The sequence below is a fragment of the Accipiter gentilis genome, chromosome 9 (genome assembly GCF_929443795.1).
Source record: "Accipiter gentilis chromosome 9, bAccGen1.1, whole genome shotgun sequence".
In the NCBI taxonomy this organism is placed as follows: domain Eukaryota; kingdom Metazoa; phylum Chordata; class Aves; order Accipitriformes; family Accipitridae; genus Astur; species Astur gentilis.
In genome coordinates this window covers 3,103,987-3,127,073 of record NC_064888.1, presented here as the reverse complement: position 1 = coordinate 3,127,073, position 23,087 = coordinate 3,103,987, and the positions used below count along the sequence as shown (strand labels likewise).

Below are 23,087 nucleotides of genomic sequence, written 5' to 3'. Positions count from 1 at the left end.
TTCTCTGGCTGCTTACTCCATTCAATATGGTGTGTGCCTTTGCTGGGAAGAGCAAGGAATTGTTCTATTTTTGTTTCCCTTTTTTTCCTAACATCTTCAGTAATGTGTGACAGTGATAAAACCTCCAAGTTCTATTGACTTCTTAATGTTTCAGGGCAGAGGTGAATAATCAGTGCCACTTCTAATGCCTCATGCCACAAAAGGACCCGCTGACTTAAAGGGGACCCTTTTGAAGCAAGTTCAGTTTGTTGAGGACAGGGAAATGAAAATTTAGCTCCCAATCAGAGTAGGAACAGTATTTCATCATAAAACAATATTGTGTGTGTTCCATTGCTGTGTTTGAAACATCCAATGTTGACAATTGTTGGAGATGCTGTACAGGCTAAATGAACACTGACTTGCAGGAGCTTCTATGTTGTTATATAGGTATGAAGTTTGTCATCTCTAAGAGGAGTGGCCTATGTCTTTTGTAGTGTTTTTGGAAAATTTTCTTAAATTATGATATTTTTCATTGGTAGCCTATTACATTCTTACATGCGTATTTTCACAGTCCTAGATGCACCCTTCTAAAATGTTTTCAGTATATTTTACAGGAGAGAACTAAAAGTGGGTAGTTTTCTTTCCTAGAGTTTCAGTATTTCTAAACAACCATATAATTAATTTCATGATTTCCATTTGAAAATTAAAAACAATAACTGAAAATCATAAAAGAATGTAAAGAATCATTCAGGAATGACTCCAACACTGCAAAGACTGCAATTAAGTTTTCTTCTTCTTCCATACCTTAATTTAGTTCTCTTAATAGGAGTGAGAACTGAATTCTTCAGTTAACTCTTAGAATAAATTAGTGTGACATAACACTCTCCGAAATGCTTATGTAAAAAGACTCACCCTAGTCCTTACAGGAAGGTGGTACATTTTGCATATTTATTTAGCTTCTGCCCTGGCTGCTGAACTCGCCAGCAGTGGTATCAGCTGTAGTGATGTCTTTTTATGTTGACATCTAATTAGGAAATCAACTTAGAAGATAGAGTAATTTCAATGTATGCTACTGAATAGCCTTCAAATTATAACAACTTTTGCTCATGACTAACCGACCCAGGTTTAAATGCAGTTAAATATTTTAATGAGTCTCAACGTTGCTCTTTTCAAAGTCCTTAACTTTAATTGTTATACTTTAAAACTCCCTTAGGAATTCAGTTTTTCTTTAACACAGACTTGCTCCAACAAACAGACATTGTATTCACACAGTGGCTGCAGCATAGAAAGTAGACCTTGTCTTTGCTGTACCAGCTTTAATATTCTCAATGTTTGCATGTTCGTATGACTTGAAAATCAACTCTCTTTAAAAGTCATTAACAGTTTTTCTTTGAACTTGTTCTAAAATTTCAATACTTCTAACATTTTATCTTCTTCACAAAGAAATGGGTGTTACAGCTGTTATTAATCTTCAGAGATGAGAAATTTCATTGCCCTTTATTTCTGTAACTCTGAGCTCTATAATTGTCATAGAATGAGATTAAGAAATTTAAAGGACTGAGCCAAAATTAATTTTAAAAATGAAAAAAAAAACCCAACCCCAAACCAAACCAACCAAAAAAATTAATTGTAGAATAAAGGAAATGAAAATTCTAACCAAGGAAGTTTTTTTGTATGTATAAAGTGAAAGAAAGAGGTCCAGTATCATCAAAGAACTCTGTAGAGTATTAACCAGATCTTACTCAATATGAAGTATTTCATGGGGAATTATCTATTTATGTATCTAACACTTTTCAAAACAATTTATCAAGGAGTGCTGAAGGTTTTTAATCTTGCTCATACAGTAGAGCTGGTTAGTTTTAACACTGATATTCAAAACATCTGAAACCATACTTACTTCTACTGACAGAATGCAGTCTGGATCATTAAACTTCAACTTTCTCTGTAATCTGTGAATAAAAATAGAAAGGAAACAATGACAATGTGACTAGCTGTCATATAAACACTTTTCTAGTGTTACTTGTCACATCTGCCATTCTAAGTATATCTAGAAAAAAAGATGAACCTCACCTACCTCCTTCCAATTTATGTAGTCTATAAGAGTATTGTTTTCTGTACATTTTACTTAGACTTCAGACTGTTTTTTACTTTTATGTAATAAAATCTTTATATAAAACAGAGTATAACACTGAAGATAAAAAAATATTTTTTTCACAAAAATATTAAAATGTAACTTTTAAACTAGAAATAACAGGTCGGTGTGTTTGGAAGAATTTGATAAACCTGGCAGGAATTTCACTCCAAATGCCCAAAAACGTACCTTTGTGAACATGAGATTAGCTTTTTTGAAATTTCACTAATAAAGTGGAGAGAGTTTTGGTTGTTTTATGGATTCTACAGAATCTTCACCCAGCAAAGTGTGTATCAAATTACGCATATTAGAAGCCAGTACAAATTCTCAGTGACTGATCATATTCTGGCATAGTACACTTCTAGCCGTTTGTGGAATTTACAGCCTTGTAAGAGTATGACGGTGTGGTGTAAACAGCAAGCTCATTTTAGAGTTGATTGAGAAAATAAAATACATTACACTGATAAGAAAGGCTTTGCTTTTTTTAAACAACTGAAAATTATTTAAACAGGGAAGAGTTTAAATAAATAGCTATCCATATCTGAGTTTCTGTACTTATTTTAGAGTTTGAAGTTTCTAATCATAAAACTGAGTTGTAGAAAAATGTAGACAAAGGGCTATGTCATGTATTGCACTCACTGATTCAGAGCTGTATTACCAGCCTCATTCATTATGGTTAGTAATGCTCGATATTATTTAAGTGAATTAACAGACTAATGGAATTGCTTGGATTTATTGATCAGAGGAGAACAGCAAGAAGGTAACAAGTTTTGAGAATTTCATTCAAAGCGCATTGGCAGTCTGTCTTTCTCTAATCTATTTCAGATCATTCTGAGCCAACATGTTTTATCTGCCTTTTTTCCCTTCTTGTCATGCTTGTAGATTTACTGTTTAAGTCTTCATATTTTTCATGAATGCCTCAGACAGCATGATCTTTATAAAATGCTTGCTTAGAGTTATTTAAAACCCTTGCCAGGAAAAAAAAAAAAAAAAAAAAAAAAAAAAGAGAATGGCTATAGATAAGAAGCAACTTGTGAACTTGGGCCGGGTGGGCATAGTGTTGTCTGTTCCTACTTTCCCTGCAGAGTATTCATCAGCATTAAAAATGTTTTGAGCCGGAAAAAACCAGTATGGTTACATAAAAAAAGAGAGGCAAGTAATCTCAGGCTTGCCTACGCTGGAGATTTAGGTATTTGGTTTGACTTGCATTACTCTGCTTGAACTAGAATTTGACTTGCTCCCTGGGTTACATTCTGACTGTTTTGGTATTGTGGTATCATGCAGTAAAACATTTAAAAATGGAAAAAGGGCAAAAAAGAACGTCGGCTACCTTTGGGGGCAACAGGGCCAGGTTGTGAAACTGAAAATGATTCGAAGCTTCCCACCTTGCCTTTGGTGGGCATGGGTCACTCCCATGGCAAGAGAAAACTCTGAAAATAGGGAGTGTTAAGATGACAGGAGTCTTTGGGAGTAAATTTGGCTTCTCCCTTGGTTCATACTCTCATTTATTTTCTCATCAACCATCAGAAACGGATTCTTGCTACCAGTCTGAGGTCAGTATATGCCATGTGGGATACCGCTGTTTGTAATCAGGGCTGCAGTGTTTATCATTGCACTCTGCAAATTCTGTGGCAGTCTGTAATGTGCAGTAAATGACAAGAAGAAAAGCAGATTCTGAAGAATTACTTTTAAGAGTCAGGCTTTTCAAAGTGAACACCTTTTTGAGTGCAAGAGGAGCGTGGATCCACTTCTGTTCTGTGTATGGTGGCCTCTTGACTACCACTCTAACTCCCTAATGACTGGTGGCTTTACAGCCCCTAGGGCTTCCCTTGAAATAGCCACATTCTTAACTGTCTTGTAACAAATTGTTGCTAAGGAATTGGCTCCCTAGTCACTGTAGTTCTGTTTATATAATATCTGGTTTTGGTCTTAGCATGGGAATCACTGAAAAAAAAGAGCATTATTCTTTTCTTGCCAGTCAGAAACATGGCTTTGAAGGGACCCTAACTGGCCTGCAACATGTACTACTGTACCAGAATTTCTTTGATGTAAGCAAGCCTGAAGGCTCCTGAACCTGTTTTACCAGAGCACAAGAAAACCAAATGGAATATAGTGGCTCTATTTCCAAGAGGAAAAACACAATTGCTGGGTTAAAAACACACTTAAATGAAAAGATTTGAAAACAAATCCAATTCTTGCTTCTTTGCAGTGTAGAGCCTTCCCTTCAGTCTTACTTCCTTGGGATTTCATAAAGGATGCTATGAAGTGCAGCTGCAAAGTTACATTATTGAAATGTAATAATTAAACTACACTTTCGAAATCAGACAGCGATTGCCTTTAATATCATTGATTATTCCACAAATACTCATATTATGAATCGGTTTCCTTGCAACAGTTGAATGTTAGCACCAGGTGAACGTTAGCAACAGTGAACAGTGACCTTAACCTTTTATAGAAAGATGCAGAGCTACAGTATGAAGAGACTTTTGAGTCTTTATTAAATTGAATAAATTAATTTGAATGAAGATCAAAACAGTAAATTTTAACCTAAGTAGTATCAAAATTTTAGTATGATTTCCTGTTGAAACATTACGCAACCACTCTGTCACAGCCTCTTCTCTTTGAATTCATTGCCTCATTTCTATTACATGACAGAAAAGCAGAAGTTCCAAGGTTCCTGAAAATAGGTAGATGGATAGTGGAGAAAACGCCAAAAAGGCTACATCAGGAGCTTATAAAGACACCAGAGGAGTCTAGCCCTTATAAACAGCCTTACTGCAGGAGGAACTTCAGTCAGAGCTCACATCTCTTCTTTGGCATTACAAGAAATAAGCTGTGAGATTATAGGAAATTTAGTCCTGGTGCTTACAGTTACACTTACTAATTAGGTAGAGCCATGATCATTATCTGAGAGGAGGTTGCCGAACTTTACCATACTAACCAGGGGCATTGTTCTTAGGAAGAGCCCATATTAATAACATTCTTCTGGTCCATCCACATTCAGGATCTTTATCACTTTCAGAGTTTGATGGTATTTGTTGCTTCAAGATACCTAAAATGGGACTGTGAGAGTTGCTCCACTTAGACATCAATTGTGTGTTGGTTTCCAGTCAGATAAGCACACAACCTTCGTTCAGTGATGTTTTGATGGTGCATGTTCAGGACATAGCGTCTGGTGTGTTATCCACTTTGTGTGTTTTAGTGCCAGGGTGCTTGGCTCTCGTTTTACAGTTGATGATTTTGGTTTATTTTTATTGTGAAAGGAATGTTGTAATGTTCATTAATGTAATGTAATGTTCTTGTGTTTTGAAAAGTTACGAAGTTGTCTATGCAGTATCTGTGCTACAAAGCTATTTACAGTAACTTGTCAAACAGAAGCAGCCTTCAGAATTGTTGAAATACTGGTATTTCTTCTCTGCCTGTGGTCCAGCTTTCTTCAGAGGAAAAATCAGTCTGGGTAGGTCCCCGTGGTGCCACAGAGAGCAAAAGTAGTAAAGCAGTGCTACCTATCAACTTCTAGAAACTATGTTTAAAGTACTTTGAAAAAGTGACAGGCAAAAAAGAGCTTCTGTGGATCTCTTAGGATTATTTAAATTTGGTTATTGGTGAGAGAGAGAAAAAACTACCTTCTAGAGTATTAGTATTTCTTTTCACCTCTAGACAGTGAAAGTGTCAGTGCGAGAGGTTTTCTTGCCTTTCATCCAAAAATGGTGGTTTGTACTGATAACAGAATGATACAGAAAGATCCAGATATGGTTTTTAAGTTTAAAACATGTTCTGATAACCTTTGTTTGTCCAAGGCACATTTTTTTGATTTCCTGTTGATGGCACTGGAAAGAGCATATGTATGTTTTCTTAAAATTGCTTGTTTGTTTTTTTATTCACTCTTGAATTAAGTTTTTTAAAAGTGTTTTTCCCTTGCATCTAAAGACAGACTTCGAAGTGGATGGCCTGGCCATTACCTGTCTATTTTATTGGAGTATATTACCCTTATAGTTAAACATTTGGTTTGTATTTACTCATCCTCACATGCTGGTTCTTCTGTCTCTTTCCAGAGAGCCAAATGCATTATTAATGTTTGGGTTGCTTCAGGACATAAGGAAGTCAGTATGCTTGCTAGTAGAGTTCCCGCCAAAAGAAGAATTGAAGCTATGGGATTAAGTACATCCTTAAGAGGATGATGGTGGTTCTGCAACTATACAACTGTATTGTAGTCTAACATGTTGATGATAAAAAAAAAAAAAAAAAATCAAAAAAGGACTGTACCTTATGTCCACTTAGTGAGTTTGGGAACTGTTAAGAGACCTTTTCCCTGTATTACTCAACCCTGTTACAAGGTGCAGCAACTTTGGGGTAATGTCTGGAGAAGTGTGTCATGGTTTGGAGCTGAGGGCGTATGATGAACTTGGAGAGATATATTATGAGCAGTTTCTTACACATATATAAAGAGGGACCACTATGGATAGCTTTTGGTCAGCTTGAACTGTAGTCAGGTCTTGCTTGCAGATGTTGTAATTAAATTGCTTCCACCTGGAAGCAATTGCTTCCTGGACTGGGAACTGGTGAAAGCAAGCATCGCAAATTCAAGGCTTTCAGAACAACTCTGGAGCAGAGATAAAATCTGAAAACAACAGATCCTACAAAAGGTGAAAGATAACGAAGTCAAACAGAAAATAATAGAGTCTTGTGGTTTTGTCTTAGCATTTATGTTCTGTCACCCATGTTGTTATAGAATTCAGTGAAGTATACTTTGGGTGAGAAAGCTTTCTTTTATTTTTTGGTAGCAAACATTTCAAATGCAACTAGAAAGTCTCCAGTTAACCTCTAGGGGTGATGGGTAAGGTACAGTAAGATAAATTACAAATAGATATAAACACTGCCTTAACTTGCTTCTTGGTTATGAGAGTGATGAGGCTTAAATAAAGGCTGCAATGTGACAAACAGGAAGTGCTAACTTGCCTGAAGATTCCAGGATATATCTGTTTGTTGTAGATTGTCAGCTGAAATCCACTGCAGCTGCTTATCCCCAAAGAGGAATTGCCTAGTGGCTGTTCAACAGCCTATACAACTTGGGCTTGATCTCAGTCAAATGCCCACAGAATGAGTCACACTGTGGCGTGGTCTACATCTATGGTCAGCACTAGCTGGCAATTCTGTTGTCAGCTTTTTAAAGGGTGACTAAAGATGAGTGGAGTTTTTTTCCTTCTACTCCTATGGTTCATTTTACCAATTCAATGACTGTAGTTTTAGCAAAGGTATAGAGAAATGTGCGCTGTAGTTACTACTGAAGTGCTCGGTTTTCCAGAACTGACTGGAAAGCAGTCCATTTCTTTTGGTCTTTTGCTCCATTCCCTGGATATCAGTACCACATGTAAGCTTACAGTAGGTGCTTTATCTACAGGGCCTGTAACTGTAGTAAGCTAAGTCAATATTTTGAATGGATTTAGAAGATATGTAGTTCTTCCTGATTATACCAGTGTAAATAAATGTTTATAGACTTGCTACTGGTGGTAATCACTGTTATAACAAAATATTTCTAAACTACTTACAGCTTTGCAACCATCACATGCTTGTGAGGTGGAGAAGAATATTTACAGATGGGGAAACAGAGAAAGTCAGAGGAGAAGGTTCATGATTTCATGAAGGTAGCAAGACAGCTGTAGTTCCCATTCTTTTGCACAAATCTTAGCTTTTCTGTTACAGTTCCCTACAGCTGGGCTGGTATTGTTCATCTCTTTGAAAAATACTGGTACTATTTTTAATAATAGCGTATGCATGAAAGAAGTTTTAAATTTAAAAGTAAGATCTGTAATGAAGTATAATTAATGTTGTCACAGCTTTCATACAGAATGGGAGCACATTGCCCAAGGTGAGTATCTGGTATTGCAAATTACTCTTAAGTAAATTAACTTGATAAGAAGCACCCTGTTATATATAAGATCTACTGTTATGCTTGATAGAATGAGGAGTTCATGGCCTGTATGAAGTGGCATGTGCTTTTATTAGTTGAAAAAATTGAATCTATATTAATATATTCCATCCTGTAACATGGCATAGAAGAAGAACTAACCTTTAGAGATTGTGTTGATTGCTAGTGTTTTGTCTTATGCAAGTCTGACCTATGAAGTTAGAGGATTTAATTTAATTAAACAGGGCATATGTACTATGCTTTGAATTCTGGGATTGATTTCAAAACAGAATTGTAGTAATGTCTAGAAAGTGGTATACTCAAGAGGTGACACAACTCTATAACATGAGTATGTAATAGAATAAAATCCTAATACAGCGAAAAATACAGCAACTGTGTGAATGATGGTATTTGTTTTATTATCACAGTTTCAAAGAACGTTCGAATCTTTAAGAAATGTATCCAGTAAGTCTGATCTACAGAAAACCTACCAGAAGTTGCAAAAAGATCTGGAAAATCTTGATTATTTGGCATACAAACGTCAGCAGGTAAGAACACGGAAGCTTGGTAGGAAGACATAGAATACTGGGCATAAACATGATGAGTGGTAAAACTGATGTGTTTGATAGAGTTATTGTTTTATTAGTAGGGTTTCATACTTAATGTAATGTCATCAGGTAAGCCAGTAGAAGGGGTGACAGTTCTATTTAATGCATATGATGTTGGACTGCATGGGTTTTGATTTCTCAACAGAGAGAAAGACAGGTAAAGCAAGTAAGTGAGACGTAGCAGACTATTAAACTTTGCATTAACGCGTAAGAAATTTTTGTTTAAATTAAAGGGCATAAAAGTACTGTTTGGATTTTTTGACTTGAAAAATGAACTAAATCCCCATAAGTTAATGGAATCAGATATTGACTGTGACTGTTTTTTTTTCTTCCTTAGAAATGAATTTGCAAGGCTAGATTGCATAAAACTTTGAAGTGTATGCAGTCTTTGACTCATGCTTGCAAAAATCAAGGTTAAATCGAATTGTTAACATGTATTTAATGTTGGACATACTTTCAGTCACTTATGCATGGCTTCTGTGAAAATGTCAGTTCTCACAATAGGTCTTCACTACTTTTTTTGTGTTCTTGGTTAAATGAGACTGCCTCTTTCAGAGCATACTGATGAAATGCTATATTTCTACGTGGGTGTTGTTTTGGTTTATATTTTTCTGAATTCTGTCGCTTGGTGTCAGTGTTGTCAAACACTTCATTTGCTTGGGGGCAGATCACTTAACAGTTGTTTATATCGGGTAATTGATTAGATGGTTAAAAATTAGGAAAGGGTTCAGGGACAGATGGTATCTGAACACATGAATATTTGATTCTTTAGATAGGGAGGTGAGGGAGCAATTGGCTTGGGTGAGTTTCAGTGTGGTGGGAGCTGTTATTCTGATAGCACTATAGCATAGTTCTTTGTGCTCTTTGACATGGGGCTGCCAGCAACCAAAAGACAACGTTTTAACTGGCAACTAATGTGGGTTTATGTTATCTGATCTCATAATTATGTCAAACATAATAAATGTCACATATGCAAGGGCTTGGAGAGTACTTCTGAGCCAGGGAAGTGTAAATTCTATGATTACTTCTCAGGCTATCATCACACTTTTATTGGGAGTAGCTTTCTCTAGCCTGAATTCTTGTTCTTGACTTTGCAAAATTCCTTGTTATTTCAAGTGATGTATGTCTGGTTCTCTAGCAGACTCTGAATATGCTTCAATAACATACTTCATTTCACCTTGAGCAGGGCATCTTTTCTCCTGTTTTCAGATCTTCATTATCATTCCCATCTCAATACTTTGCACTTTCAAGCCATTTGGAGAATCTCAACATCCTTGTTTAATATCAGGCATGCATATATTTCCCCGTGCTGTTTCTGCTCTATATTTAACTGTGTTGGCAGAAGCTTTTGCATTTGGAGGTACTAATGGTGTATTAGGTGTAAAATCACTTCCTGCTTTTATTCACAGAACAGAAGATAGGCTGTTCTATCTTCTGTTCTGTGATTGAATCTTTCTAAAATGTTATACAATGCTATCAAGAAAATAAACTAGACAAAGCCTGAAATTAAAAAAAAAAAAAAAAAAAAAAAAAAAAAAAAAAAAAGGCAAACCCCCAAAACCAGACCAAAAACAAATGAGGGAGACTAGAGATTTTTCTCTGTGTCTAAGTTATTTTGCATTGTGTACCTGATCAGTACTTGCATGGTTTTCTTGAGTAGTATTCTACCTGTTTTGATACTGAGATTTTTGTCTCAATAGAACTTGCTGGAGAATCTGCAGTGAGGGATTTGAAAACCTACCTTATCTATTTATTATAGAAGATGCTGTGAATTGTGACCTGCTTTGAAAAGAAAGTGATCTCTCTGTGAAAAAGATTAAGATTTGGTTTGATTACTGTGCAAGAATCACAGACCTGGATTGAGACTGAAGCTGTTCTGAGTTTGTGACATTTGTATCTGAGTTGGTAGAGTGTGTGCATTCAATTGATAACGACTTATATGATTTCTTACTAGATTAAGGGTATATTCATAGCCCCACTGGCAAAATGTTGAGCCACTATCATCTGTTTGGAGGCAAACAATTGTATACAATGTGAATATGAATGCATTCATGTTAAAGTTAGTGTTTTATGTGGTCAAAGTAGTGAATGTTGCTTTTGAATGAAATATGGTTATCTGCTTCTGTCTTTATTTTTTAGAAATGAGACATAAAGTGCAATATAGCAATGTAATTCTTCAGTGGTGAAGTTTACAGGACAGATGGGAAATTAAAACTGTGGTTTTTAAGGGATGTTTAAAATTTCCCATGTTGACTCCGATTTATAAATATAGACCAAACTTCTATGAGTGGTAGAAGTGTGCAAGAGGTAAACATGTTTGGGATGATGGTTTGTATTAAGTTGTTTTTAACTGGCAATTTTCAGAATGGGATAGAAGGCCTTGAGTTTTCAGATAGCCAGCAGATTGCCGATAGAAATGTGTCTTTAAAATGGGCAGTGAGGTCAAGAATTCAGTTCTGTCTGTCTTTATACAAAAACCCCAAAGTTGTTAGCATATGTTGGTGAAACTTCTTAGAGCTTTCAGATTCTAATTTTGCAGATAGGCTGAGTGTGTGTTTAAGGTGGTATGGAATTTGTCAGGGTGGCTGAATTCTTTGGTGATTACAGAGGAGGAAGATGGGAAGTCATTGGAGTTGGAGACTTCAATGTTGCAAAGCTGAACTGTGTGGATGACCTCTAGTATTGTGGTCAAGAAGCCTGAATGATGCTCTTTGCCATTCTTCTGTGTCCCAAACACATACGAAGTATTGAATCACATCTATATGCCAGGTCTAGTTACTGTTGCTGTACTGTTGCTGTCTGTGATGAACTCCCACCATATTCAGGTCTGCTCCCAAATATATTGTTGTGTGTCAGAGCTTTCCTTCTTACTGTTGTTTAGGGAAACACACATCTCTATCTCTACAGACTTGCCATGCTTTTCCAAGAGAGATGGCTTATTAGCCAAGTTAGTTGAAAGTATGTTTAAGTCAGGTGAGATGAAGATGCAGTAAAACCAAAATGTGTATACTCAACAGTGGAATGTAGGCCAACAATCTGCAAATGTTGATAAATGATTCAGGTGAAGAAATGCACAGGATCTGCTCACACTCAGGTTGTGGTTGCCACGTTGGCCAAGCTCAGTGCTGGTTACTGCAGACCCACCCACAGCCCTAGCATGGGCTTCATGTTCCTGTGCCTCCCATTCTGGCATTTGTGTAACCTTGCATATAGAGATGCTTCAGTGCACTGAACTGACTTAAAATTACTTGCTTTTTGGTGATCTTATGATTTTGTTAATAAGTTGCTCACTTAGCACTCTCTCTTCGCCATCCAGATGGATGTCCCTTCATCCATCTAACTTGCAGTGACGTAATCTTTCTGCATGCTTCTAGGGTTGGGTTGCATCCACTAGAGAAATTCATTTGGGTTGAGATTATCAGTTTATAGCCAGTCTGCCATTTTAATGCCTTCCAGGAAATACCCGTCTCCAAGAAATGTAGCTTTTCTTTCTTGTCCAAGAGATAGCCTGGCAATTCCTTTGAATTAAAACAAGCTTTTATTTCCTTGATACTGACTGCCATCTCTGAAATTTGACTAAAAAAGAATAGCTCTCTGCCACAATGAGTAGTAAAACTATTCTCTTGCTCTGTGACTTACTGGAACGTTTCCAACAAGAGTTAAGTAAGCTTTACATTGAGCACTGTATTGTATCAACCTAAATATTAACACATCTGCAATATGAGTATTTACAAGGGAAATGAGATGGGACAAAATGTTAAAGCACTTTGGGATAAGAGGGGACTCAGTGATCCATCCTTCTTGGAATACTGTAGTAGGCGCATGCTTCCTTATATGGGACCTTGTGCCTATTGAAGGGAAGTTGTCCATATATTGTTCAGCTGGAACAGTACTGGTTTAAGGCCATTCATTATAATGATCTTACTGTAAGTTCATTTCAGGAGTGTTGGGCAATAGCTACAATAAAAATAGAATTATAATCCACTTCAGTGGTATTTAGCACCTGTCAAACTGAAAAATTATTGCTGCTGCTGTTCTTAGTGTTAACAGTGCCTTTAGGATGCCTGTAGCAGTGCTGGCTGTAATTCAAAGACACTTAGTTTTTGCCTAGAAGTCTCTGGTAATGTGATAATCTAACAGTTGACAACAGAACTGTAGTACGTGAACAAGCAAGAGCTGTATCTTAGTGTAAAGGTATGCTAATTTAAGGCTTACTTATCTGATTTTGATTGTATGCCCTCAAGGTAATTGTGTATTAAGAGACTGAGTCTATGTGAAACCATTTTGGTTATTTCATTTTAGAAACTTTCTAAGATTGCTTCTTGATGATTGTTTTATTTTGAAATGTCTAAAGAAGTTGCGTTTGATACAGCCCTTCTACAGTTTCTAAGACGTTTATGGGGCACAGAGTAATTTACTTTGCTCATGGGAAATAATGCTTCCAGGAGGTGGAGCAAAGCCCTTAACCTGTTTTTCTTCAGAGCAGTCCATCATTACTGGTACTGCAGTTGTCTTCATGATCATACAGGTCAAATTTACATTTTAAAAGTCTTAATTTTGGAATAAAGACTTGTTTCTACAGTCAAATGGCATTTCTCTTTGTTAAAATGGAATAAGTGCACTTTTATTCCTTACCTTTGATTGTTCTCTTTGCTGTTGAAGATAGCATTGTGTTGAGCATGAGATTTGTTCACCAAAGTGCTCTACTCCAGAAACTGGAGCCAGGTTCTCAAAAGAGATTATCACCTATCAACTGGCAGGTTTATTGTGTGACAAACACTTTAAAAAGTATGCTGGAAATTGGAGGGAGTTCAGAGTAGAGGTGAACTATTTGTTGTCAAGAAAACAAGCATTATGATGGAAAACTTAAGGAGCTCAGTCATTGCAGCTTATCTGGAAAAGGTTAGGGCTTGGAAATGTCACAAATACAGGTACTTAACTAAATCTTTATTCCAGTACACAGAAGTATGACAAGATACAGTGGTTGGGAGTCAGAAAAGTTCAAACCAGAAAGCAAATGAATGTTTTTGACAATTAACTGCTGAGATGGCTTATTAAGATGTGCAGTACATTAATCACTGCTTGTAGCCTTTATATCCATAATCCATGCCTTTCTAAAAGATGTGCAGTAACTGAGATGCAAATCAAGGGGCAGGAATTGTTATGGAAATTTTTAAGACTTGTGCTATTCAATGAATTTGAATGAGAATTTGTAACTTTTTTTCCTAGACTTAATGACAGTACATCTGGTTGTGTATTTGAGGGTAAAGGCAGAATTAATGGCTTTTGAATTGCTATCCTGGATTAATAAAGGGGTGAGTTTGTTTACTCTTACATTTCTCACTCTGCCACTGTCTATTCTTCTGCAGGGTTGGATGTGTTGAGTTCTTGTTTAGGAATTTTCAAACAAGCCTAGCACTTCACTTTAGAGTAATTCTCAGGACATGTAGGCATTTGATTCCCCATGGGCTTTTCTGAAAATGCCTTCTTTCCTTTTCTCCTTTAATATTTAGTCACACAATATAAATTATAAAATGAGAGTATAGGTTGTATTTCCAGTATTCTAGCTTATTATCTCCCCGTGACATAAAAACAACTATCTATCATGTTGTTGTGTAATTAAAATAATTGATTTATGCGTTCATTTGAAAAAAGCAAACAGGAAATCAGTCTCAGTAGCTAAGAGGGTGAAAAATTATGACAGGTCTGTTTTCAGCTACCTGACATTTTTGGTAGTTCCATGATTATAGCTCTGTCATTTAGCCATTGCTTCTGTCTGTCCTGTGTATCTATATGGTTTGCTTAATGGATGAAGAGGTTTTCCTTTCCCCTTAGCAACACTTCATTGGGCAGCTAAGTACAAGCCATGAAAAATGTCATTTTGCAGGTAGTTTACTATCCTTTGAAGTAATAGTGGCTTTTGATTGGTCTTCAGGTATAAACCATAGCAGTGTATGTTTTAATTATTTAGCCCTAATCAAAGATGTGGGAAAACAAAAGATAATTTTTCAGATAGAATCTGCTCTGCAAACAGGGGTGTCCTTGCTGAACCTTTTTACTACCGCTTAATTTGTACCCACCAAAGGTTCCGAGTGTGACTGTTATAACTGCCTGCAACATCAGTAAGCATATTGGGGATTAGGCAATGTGATGAATAAAGCAGGATCTTGTGTAGCAGAGTACAGAATCATAGAATCGTTTGGGTTGGAAAAGATGTTTAAGATCGAGTCCAGCTGTAACCCAACACCACCATGCCTGCTAAACCATGTCCTGAAGTGCCTCGTCTGCGTTTTTTTTTTTTTTTAACACCTTCAGGGATGGTGACACCACCATGTTCCTGGGCAGCCTGTTTGAATGCCTGACAACCCCTTCAGTAAAGAAATATTTTCTAATATCCAATCTAAACTTCACTGGTGCAACTTGAGGCCATTTCCTCTCATCCTATTACTAGTTAATGATAGAAGAGACCAGTACCCATGTAGTGGGTACCCAGTAGAATTTTAATGATGGACAAAATGCTCAGATGAGAGACTACTGGAGAACCACTCCCATAGAAGCCAGTGTTTGGACTTACTTCTCTTTGGTTTATATCAAGACAATACAGTGCAAATTTAGGATGATGCAGAGATTCAGAGTGGAAACATTCAGTGCTCAAAAGAGAAACAAAGTGATTTAGAATTAATTTTATTAAGTCTGTGAGCCATATTCCTTCAGCCTTTCCTAAAGTGGTATTGGGTTTTCTTAAGCAGAGACTGTAAGGTCAGGCTCTCTATTTTAATGATTGGTATTTTTAAATAAAAAGGTATTCTCTGAGCTGCTGAAGATGCTGTGACATTAACTAGATTTAGGTGCATGTGTTGAGAATCTAGGATTAGAGAGTGGTTTGACAAAGTGACTACTTGCTCTTATTTCAATGATAACTTTTCTGGCCTAAATAATTTGAGTTCCTCACACTTGGAAGGAAGACAGAAATAAAGAGCATCTGATGTGGAGGAATAACTGTGGGTGGGACAGATACAGCGCTCTAAAGTAGGTTATATGATTTAGCTGAGAGTAAAGGTGAAATAATGAATCTGTGTATTAAAATGCACAAAGGAATAATTCTGTGCTACAGAGCCTAGACTCTGAAATGGTAGTCATTAGCTGTGACATTTCTGGCACAGATAACTGTTGGAATTAGTTGGAATTCTTTTTTATTAAAAACTTGTATTTGCGTACATTTTTTTAAGAGCAAGAGACGGACAGACTGACTTCTATCCAAAAATAGTATTTGCTCCAAATTCAGATTAAAGTTCCTGTTCTGTTTGATTTGTGAGGCTTAAACCGACATGGTCTAGTGAGTTTTATAGTTGTAATTCTGGGTAGTGTGTGTCTCTCTCTTGACAAAGGTTTTTCAAAGTGCTTCATTTTCTGGTCCACTACAAAATGGGAAAAATCTTGAAATCTCTGGGATGATTTCAGAATTACAAGTGGTCACCAGCACTTCTGATGAACAAATACAGGAGAAATCAATGTGTTGCTGCATTAGCATTATGTCTAGTAATCTAAAATATGTTAATTACTTTAAATGGATGATTTTTAAAAAAATTTGATTGAAACCAACTAAAGACAAGATTATTGGTACACTGGCCTGTTAGTTGTAAAATCCTGGCAGCACTGAAGTCATCGCTTTGGTAGAATTCAGCCAGCCTCCGAAAGAAATTCCATTCTTTGACCTTAAAGTTATAAAAGGTATACTTTCATACCTCTAAATGCTGATATCAAACAGGTATCTTTTGCTGTGGACTTTGGAAATTGACACATTTAAACTGTTTCAGCATGCTCTAATATTTTCTAAGACCACAAAGAATTGGAAACTACTTCACTATCTTTTCTGAAAGTTGTCTGGGTTTGCGTTCTTCTGATAATAGTCACGGTAGTCCAAGTTCACCTGGAAGTTCCTGGGAAGTCATTGTGGGTCTGCATTCTGGGATACCGCATGGGGTGCCTAGGCAGTTTCTGTAGCTGAAGAGACACCACCTTTCTTGGAGAAAGATGAGACAACCCAGTACAGTGGCTGCAGGCTCCTGCTTAGTTCAGAACATAGGGGCGATTGAAGTACTATTTCCTTACAGATACAAAATTGTGCTGATCTTGTTGCAGTGAGAGGCAGCTTGCTTCTCTGGGCATACAGTGCATCGGATGATTGACAGTGGTTTGCCTCTGGGCTGATTTGCTGGGCTCCTCTGAGCCACTTGTGAACATCCAGGATACACACAGAATGAGACACAGAAGCTGTGTTTCTGTGTGGCTTGTCTTGTCCGCTTTATGATCCACATCTGAACTGTAATCAGTGCAAATCTTGTCATCTCTACACAATCAGCTTTTTATTCGTGAATTCTCTCCATAACGGAATGAGTCATAATTTTTAAGAAAAAGCCCTGGATAAGTTTATGGTGCCTAATAAAATAAACCCCGTGTTAGCTGAATGGCTTTGAGGGATACAAAGTTTTTGAGAACAATTGGAAATGGTAAGAGCGTGGTGGTTTGAGAAACATATCGGAACTGGGCATACTTCAAGTTTATATGACACATTTTTGGGTTAATGGAAGCTCCTCTGAATAGAAGATTACATTTCAGTAAACTTCTGTATTGAGGAAATAATCAAGGATTGTAAATGATCCACTTTGCAGGGGACTTCTATACTGTTCTACCTGCTTCCAATTAATTAATGACAATTAACCATATCAGGTCATCTGCCTTCCATTTTATTTTATTGACTTCAATACTTAGTTTCTGTATTCTGAACTGACTTTATTTATACTGGTTTAAATGTGAAGTAGTTCCAGGAAGTTAATAGTGTTATAAACTTACACCAATATAGCTAAGGTCAGAATCTATTCTAATTGGACAGGAGCAATTTCAGTAAATTAAGTGTTTTAAAACTAAATTGCTTGCCTCTTACTTTGAGGCCTGGCTTTGTCCCCTACCAGCACACAATTCATGTGAATTGTATTCAGAATGAACATTAAGAAGACACAGCAGTATTACTGTTACTGTATAATTCACTTTGAGATAATGGAAAAACTTTTAAAAATTGTCTTACTTTGGTGGCATGGGTAGACTTTTTCCACAGATATTTTCTATGTAGAGAGTACCAAGATAGCTTGTGTGTGTGTTTTCTTTGTTTTTTTTCAGTATATCTGTAGTTGTAATTTTATTTCCTTCCTGAATAGTTTTGTGTTCAGGAGAGACACAAAGCATTCTACCTTTTAGAAGAGTCCAAAGAATAGTAGAATCGAGAGGGGTCTATAATAATTCCCCATGTTTTAACACTCCCAGCTAAAAGAAAAATTCTTTGAAGTGTTCCAGGAGATATCAAGCAATCTTTATTTTTTTTCTTTTATTTTGATGTTTATTTTATTTAGTCTTCCTTTTTGAGATATAATGTTCCTCCTGAAATCCTTTGTGGTAATTTCCATTAATTATACTTAGACCTATTGCTGGGGGAGATTTTATCAGCAGTAAGCTTTACATGGACTAATGTAAACTTAAACCAATACACAGCTGTGAGCACCACACATCTCTCTCCTTGGCAAATCAGTATGAACTTCATGATTTATATCCTGTACTTTTGAAATAGATAATAACCTACTAGACAAGAGAATAAAATATTCTGTGTGTTCAGGAGTGATTAAGCTTTTCCTGGCTTAGCAACCAGGAAAAAAAATGGACTTGATAGGTGAGTCTTAGTTGCTGTGGTTTTTTTTCTGTTGATCTTTTCCTTTTTCCAGATACACAGGCAAAGTAAATTTATTGAAACCTGCAACAATTTTGTAATAGAAAGGCACTGATACAGATGTTAAAAGAAAAAAACCACAACCAAACCTCTATGTGGTCATAGAGAAAGAAATGTAGTACTTTGAATTGTTGTGAACTGCTCATGGATATAAGGGAACTGAGTAGTAGCATCAGTGAATCCAAGAGACGTGGGAAGAGGGCGTAAACAAAGAATTGAAAGTACAAAGAGAAGAGAAAGTACAGCCTCAAACTTGACCACAATCCTTGTTTGTGGTTGTTTCTCCTTCTAATTATCATGGCCAAGATATTTGATCTGATCTTTAACAGGATCAGATCATACTGGTTTCATGTACCTGTGAAGCTACATGAAAATTAATGGGATTGCTTGTTGGAGACATTTGGATATATATCCTTTCCTGTTTTGCAAAACTCCTGATAGGATGGAGAACATTAAGGAGGGAAAAGAAGCAGCAGTAATATGGGGAGGGAAGATGGATGAGAGAGAATCGGAGGAGTTCTCACTGCTTTTAAGTGCTGTTTTGGGGCAGCTCAAAGTATGTCTGTGGATATCGAAATTTGTATGGGTTTTCTGTGGTTGTCAATAAAGAGCCATTTGCATCAGTGTCCTGGTTTCAGCTAGGATAGAGTTAACTGCCTTCCTAGTAGCTGGTACAGTGCTACGTTTTGAGTTCAGTATGCAAAGAATGTTGATAACGCTGATGTTTTCAGTTGTTGCTCAGTAGTGTTTAGACTATAGTCAAGGATTTTTCAGCTTCTCATGCCCAGCCAGGGCACAAGAAGTTGGCCCAGGACACAGCCAGGGCACCTGACCCAAACTGGCCAACAGTGTATTCCATACCATGGGACGTCCCATCTAGTTTAGGAACTGGGAAGTGGGGGTGGGGAATTGCCGCTCGGGGACTGGCTGAGTGTCGGTCGGCGGGTGGTGAGCAGTTGCCCTGCGCATCATTTGTACGTTCCAATCCTTTTATTATTGCTGTTGTCATTTTATTAGTGTTATCGTTATCATTATTAGTTTCTTCTTTTCTGTTCTATTAAACCGTTCTTATCTCAACCCACGAGTTTTACTTTTTTTTTCCCTGAGTTTCTCCCCCATCCCACTGGATGGGGGGGAGTGAGTGAGCGGCTGCGTGGTGCTTAGTTGCTGGCTGGGGTTAAACCACGACAATTAGAAAAGTCGGAAAGATAAGTGTAAATATCACCAGAGAACCTGTGAGCTTTCAAGCCTAGTGCTCAGTGGGGGGGATATCCTCTTGGAAACTAAGGCTGTGCCTAATGCCCTTGTGCCTCAGAACCATGGAAGGCCTGTGGTTGTGGGCTAGGCAGGTCTGAAGGCTTGCTTCTGTGGTGCATAGGAAGGTTGGGAATATTTTCTTCTCCCTCCTGTTTTCAAAAATGCCTTTTTCCACTTCTATAAAAGAATAAATTATACAGTGTTTAGTATCTTTTAGTGTTTTTCCCTTTTTGCGAATCAGTGGCATTCTACCTGGAGAGCAAAATACATTCTTTTGGCTGTTCTTATTGGAGACATAGATCTTCCAGTTATGACTTGAGTCCTGTATAACTTGTCTCAGAACCAGGCAAGGAAGGTCAAACCATTCTGTGTTCAAAAAGCCACGATTAAGCATAAATTAGGTTTCCTGTGGTTCAAACCACATCTCAGGAAGGTATCATTAATGTTTCTTGCAATGGAGAGAGAAGTAGCTGAGGAGTATTTGGAGGAATCATAGAATAAGTTAGGTTGGAAAAGACCTTTAAGATCATTGAGTCCCACCATTAACTGAACACTACCAAGTCCACCACTGAACCATTTCCCTAAGTGCCACGTCAAGGAGTGTGTCTTGGGGAGCGTGTTCATCTTTTATGGCTCTGATTTTGCTTTTATGGCTTTGATTTGACTCTGATTTTTGACTTTTTGGTATTTTATCAATGGATTTTTAAATGATATATATGAAAACCAACATGTAGTTTGTTTTAAGCAGTCAGCACGCTTTGGAAGGAATGTCTTATTGTTCATATCAAGATATAGCTAAACTATCCCAGGGCAATCTTAAAAATTAAATTAAGCTGAAAATAACAGGGTCAGTTATTTGATGATGGAAGTTTCTGTGATTGTGGCAATTTATTCTGTGTACAACAACAAAACTTGTTCTTTCCAGTTCTGATAAGTCTTATTTTAAAAGAAAAAAACAAGAGAAAGTACTTAAAAATTAAAGACATTAAGTAGTGTTGAAGTATACGTGATTAAATTAACAGAGAAACTACATGCAAAACTTTTGCAGGGAAGATGAGTGTTTTGACAGATGTGGTACATTTATCGCAACGCTTGTCTCTATCACTGAAGTAGTATTTTTCTTGCTTTCTTCATTGTATCTGCTCTGCTAGTTTTTAGAAAACAATGGTGTTGCATGCATTGATGGGATTGCGGTCCTCCTGAGTTCCATTCTAGTCTGCCCCTCCTTGCCCCCAGTTGATACGCTGTAGTGTTTGTCAGATTCTGAATACTGGAAATGGATCATGAACTCATCAGGAATTACTTCCAGCAAATAAAAGTGCTAAGCTCTTATCCATAGACCTAGTCCTACTATATTTATGGAAGACAATTTTGAACCTGGAGCTCTGCCAGTAGACAAGGTCCCTTCAGTCAGAAGCTTTCTGCCTTCTCTTTGGAAACTGTATCATCTTTTATCATGTGTTTAGATAAGAACCTTGGGGGAAAGATCCTGACATACCATATGCATTGCATAATGCTAAAAGCATCTAGTGCTTAAAATAGTCTAACTCTTCAAAAACTTTGTCATAATGCTCTGGACTGTGAATGTCATCAGGCTATGGGCCTGCCAGTTATCTAGATTTTCGTGGGCTTGCCCTGGCCTTGGAGCATGTTTATTCACACAGTGCTTTTTTTCTTTTTTTTTTTTTTTTTTTTTTTTTTTTTTAAGGAAGAAAAGTCCTGGGTATCTTGATTTTGGGGTACTTCCTTCTGTTTCCCATTACAAAGCAGGTGATTTTTTTTTTTCTTGAGGCACCCTTTTTTTCCCACCCTATGTATATCTCCCTCCACATTCTGCCTTAAATCTTTGTTACCAAGTGATTGCTGTATAAGGAAGAAGGAGAATATTAAAACAAAAATTATGTAAAGAAGAATGTAACTAGACCACTACACATGGACATCTCTGCTAACAAGGTGCTGAACTTAGTTGCAGAGATCATAGATGGACATGAAGAGCAGCAGGATGTGTTACAGCATGTGGTTTCCTCAGGGACAGTATACACTGTCTCCAAGCAAAGCACTAGTACTTTACCTTGCTTTGAATAGTTTTTACTTAGTTCTGTCCTTAAAAGTGCAGTTATAGCCCCTGGTATCTCTACTATTAGTTGACTAGGTTTTCAGAGCTGAGCTTAGGTGTAAGTCACTGTAAGCAATTGCTGAGATTGGCTGAAGGAAGGGTTGTAGTTTTTGCATCCTCTCTGCCTATGCTTCAGGCTGTATTAGGCGTAAGAGCAGAGCTCCTCTTGCATTTCCTGTGAGGCTGGGTCATTTCCATGTACCAGACTCAGCTTTTATTGAATCCTGCAAGACCCTATGGAACTCTGTAGCATGCAGTTGTGTCTTGGCCTTTCGCCTTCTCTTCTGTTCTTGCTCAGCTTACCAAAAAGGGCTGGCACTGTACTTTTTTCTGCATCCTGATGCTGGTCTACTGTGCAGATCTGAGTGGATCTATTTAACGTGGGGAACTTCAGTGATGCTAAAGGTGTACTATACACTCTGTAGTATTTTATGTAGCTGGGTATGAGGGAGAGGGGTGAGGTAGCACATGTGCTCTATAACTTTCTGAGAGCAGATGGAAGCGGGGTCCTTCAATGTTTTTTGAGACACAGAATTTGTCTACAATCCTCTGGCCTCCCTGTCCATGTACCGTTCTTAGGCCTTGGACAACACATCCAATACAGCTCTGTGAAATCTGAAAGGGGCAAGTGATAACTCTCTTTTGAGAATGGATTGAATATGCTTTGGGGAAACTTTTGCTCACAGGACCCCAATAACTGATTACTTCCAGTGCATTCATCCATCCACAACTGCCTGAAATGCTATGGCTCCCTGTCAGCTTTATTTTCTTTGGACCCACTGTACTGAAGACCTGGTCTTGGCTCTCCAATGAGGAGGTCAAAATAGGATTACCAAAATTATTTGTCTGCACTGCTGAGATCACTTAGGACTAATGATTTTCCCCTGAAATGGGCCTATTAGGGTTTTTTGTGTGTGATAGTTCTAAAGAGAAATGCAGAAGTCTGGCAGGAGAAAACTGTAGGCTACAGAACACAAAATTTACTTACATAAAACATCAGTGATCTCATGTGCTAGGTAGCTGGTTGATAATTTTCTGTTAAATTCTAATTAGTTGTCACCCCCAAATAAAGTAGTATTTCTAGTTTTCAAACTTGTTTCTTTTTCATGTCTTTTACTCGATGTAGCAATGGTGGGAGTAAAATCCAAAATGCTACTTCTTGGCTCTTAACAGTCAAGGGAGGTGAAGATAAATACATGAACAGAGTTAATAGAAAACTGCCTGAGAGCAGGAGATCATCAGCAACAAAGCACTGAAACAATGAACTTCATCAGTTACAAAAGACAACTTAAAAATCTTTTAAAATCTGG

At 37.3% G+C, this 23,087-nt stretch overlaps 1 protein-coding gene across 4 annotated transcripts in view; it reads left to right on the top strand.

Moving 5' to 3' along the window:
• The window catches only part of CTNNA3 (catenin alpha 3), a 502,927-nt gene that overhangs the window by 17,197 nt on the left and 462,643 nt on the right, over positions 1-23,087 (top strand). For 3 of the 4 annotated variants that reach the window (XM_049810861.1, XM_049810860.1, XM_049810859.1), the window contains exons 4-5: positions 8,327-8,345; positions 8,455-8,566. In XM_049810861.1, the coding sequence (XP_049666818.1) occupies positions 8,327-8,345; positions 8,455-8,566 (131 nt within the window). Of the gene's footprint in view, positions 1-8,326; positions 8,346-8,446; positions 8,567-23,087 lie in introns of all 4 variants that reach the window. The other variant, XM_049810858.1, reaches the window with a different exon arrangement.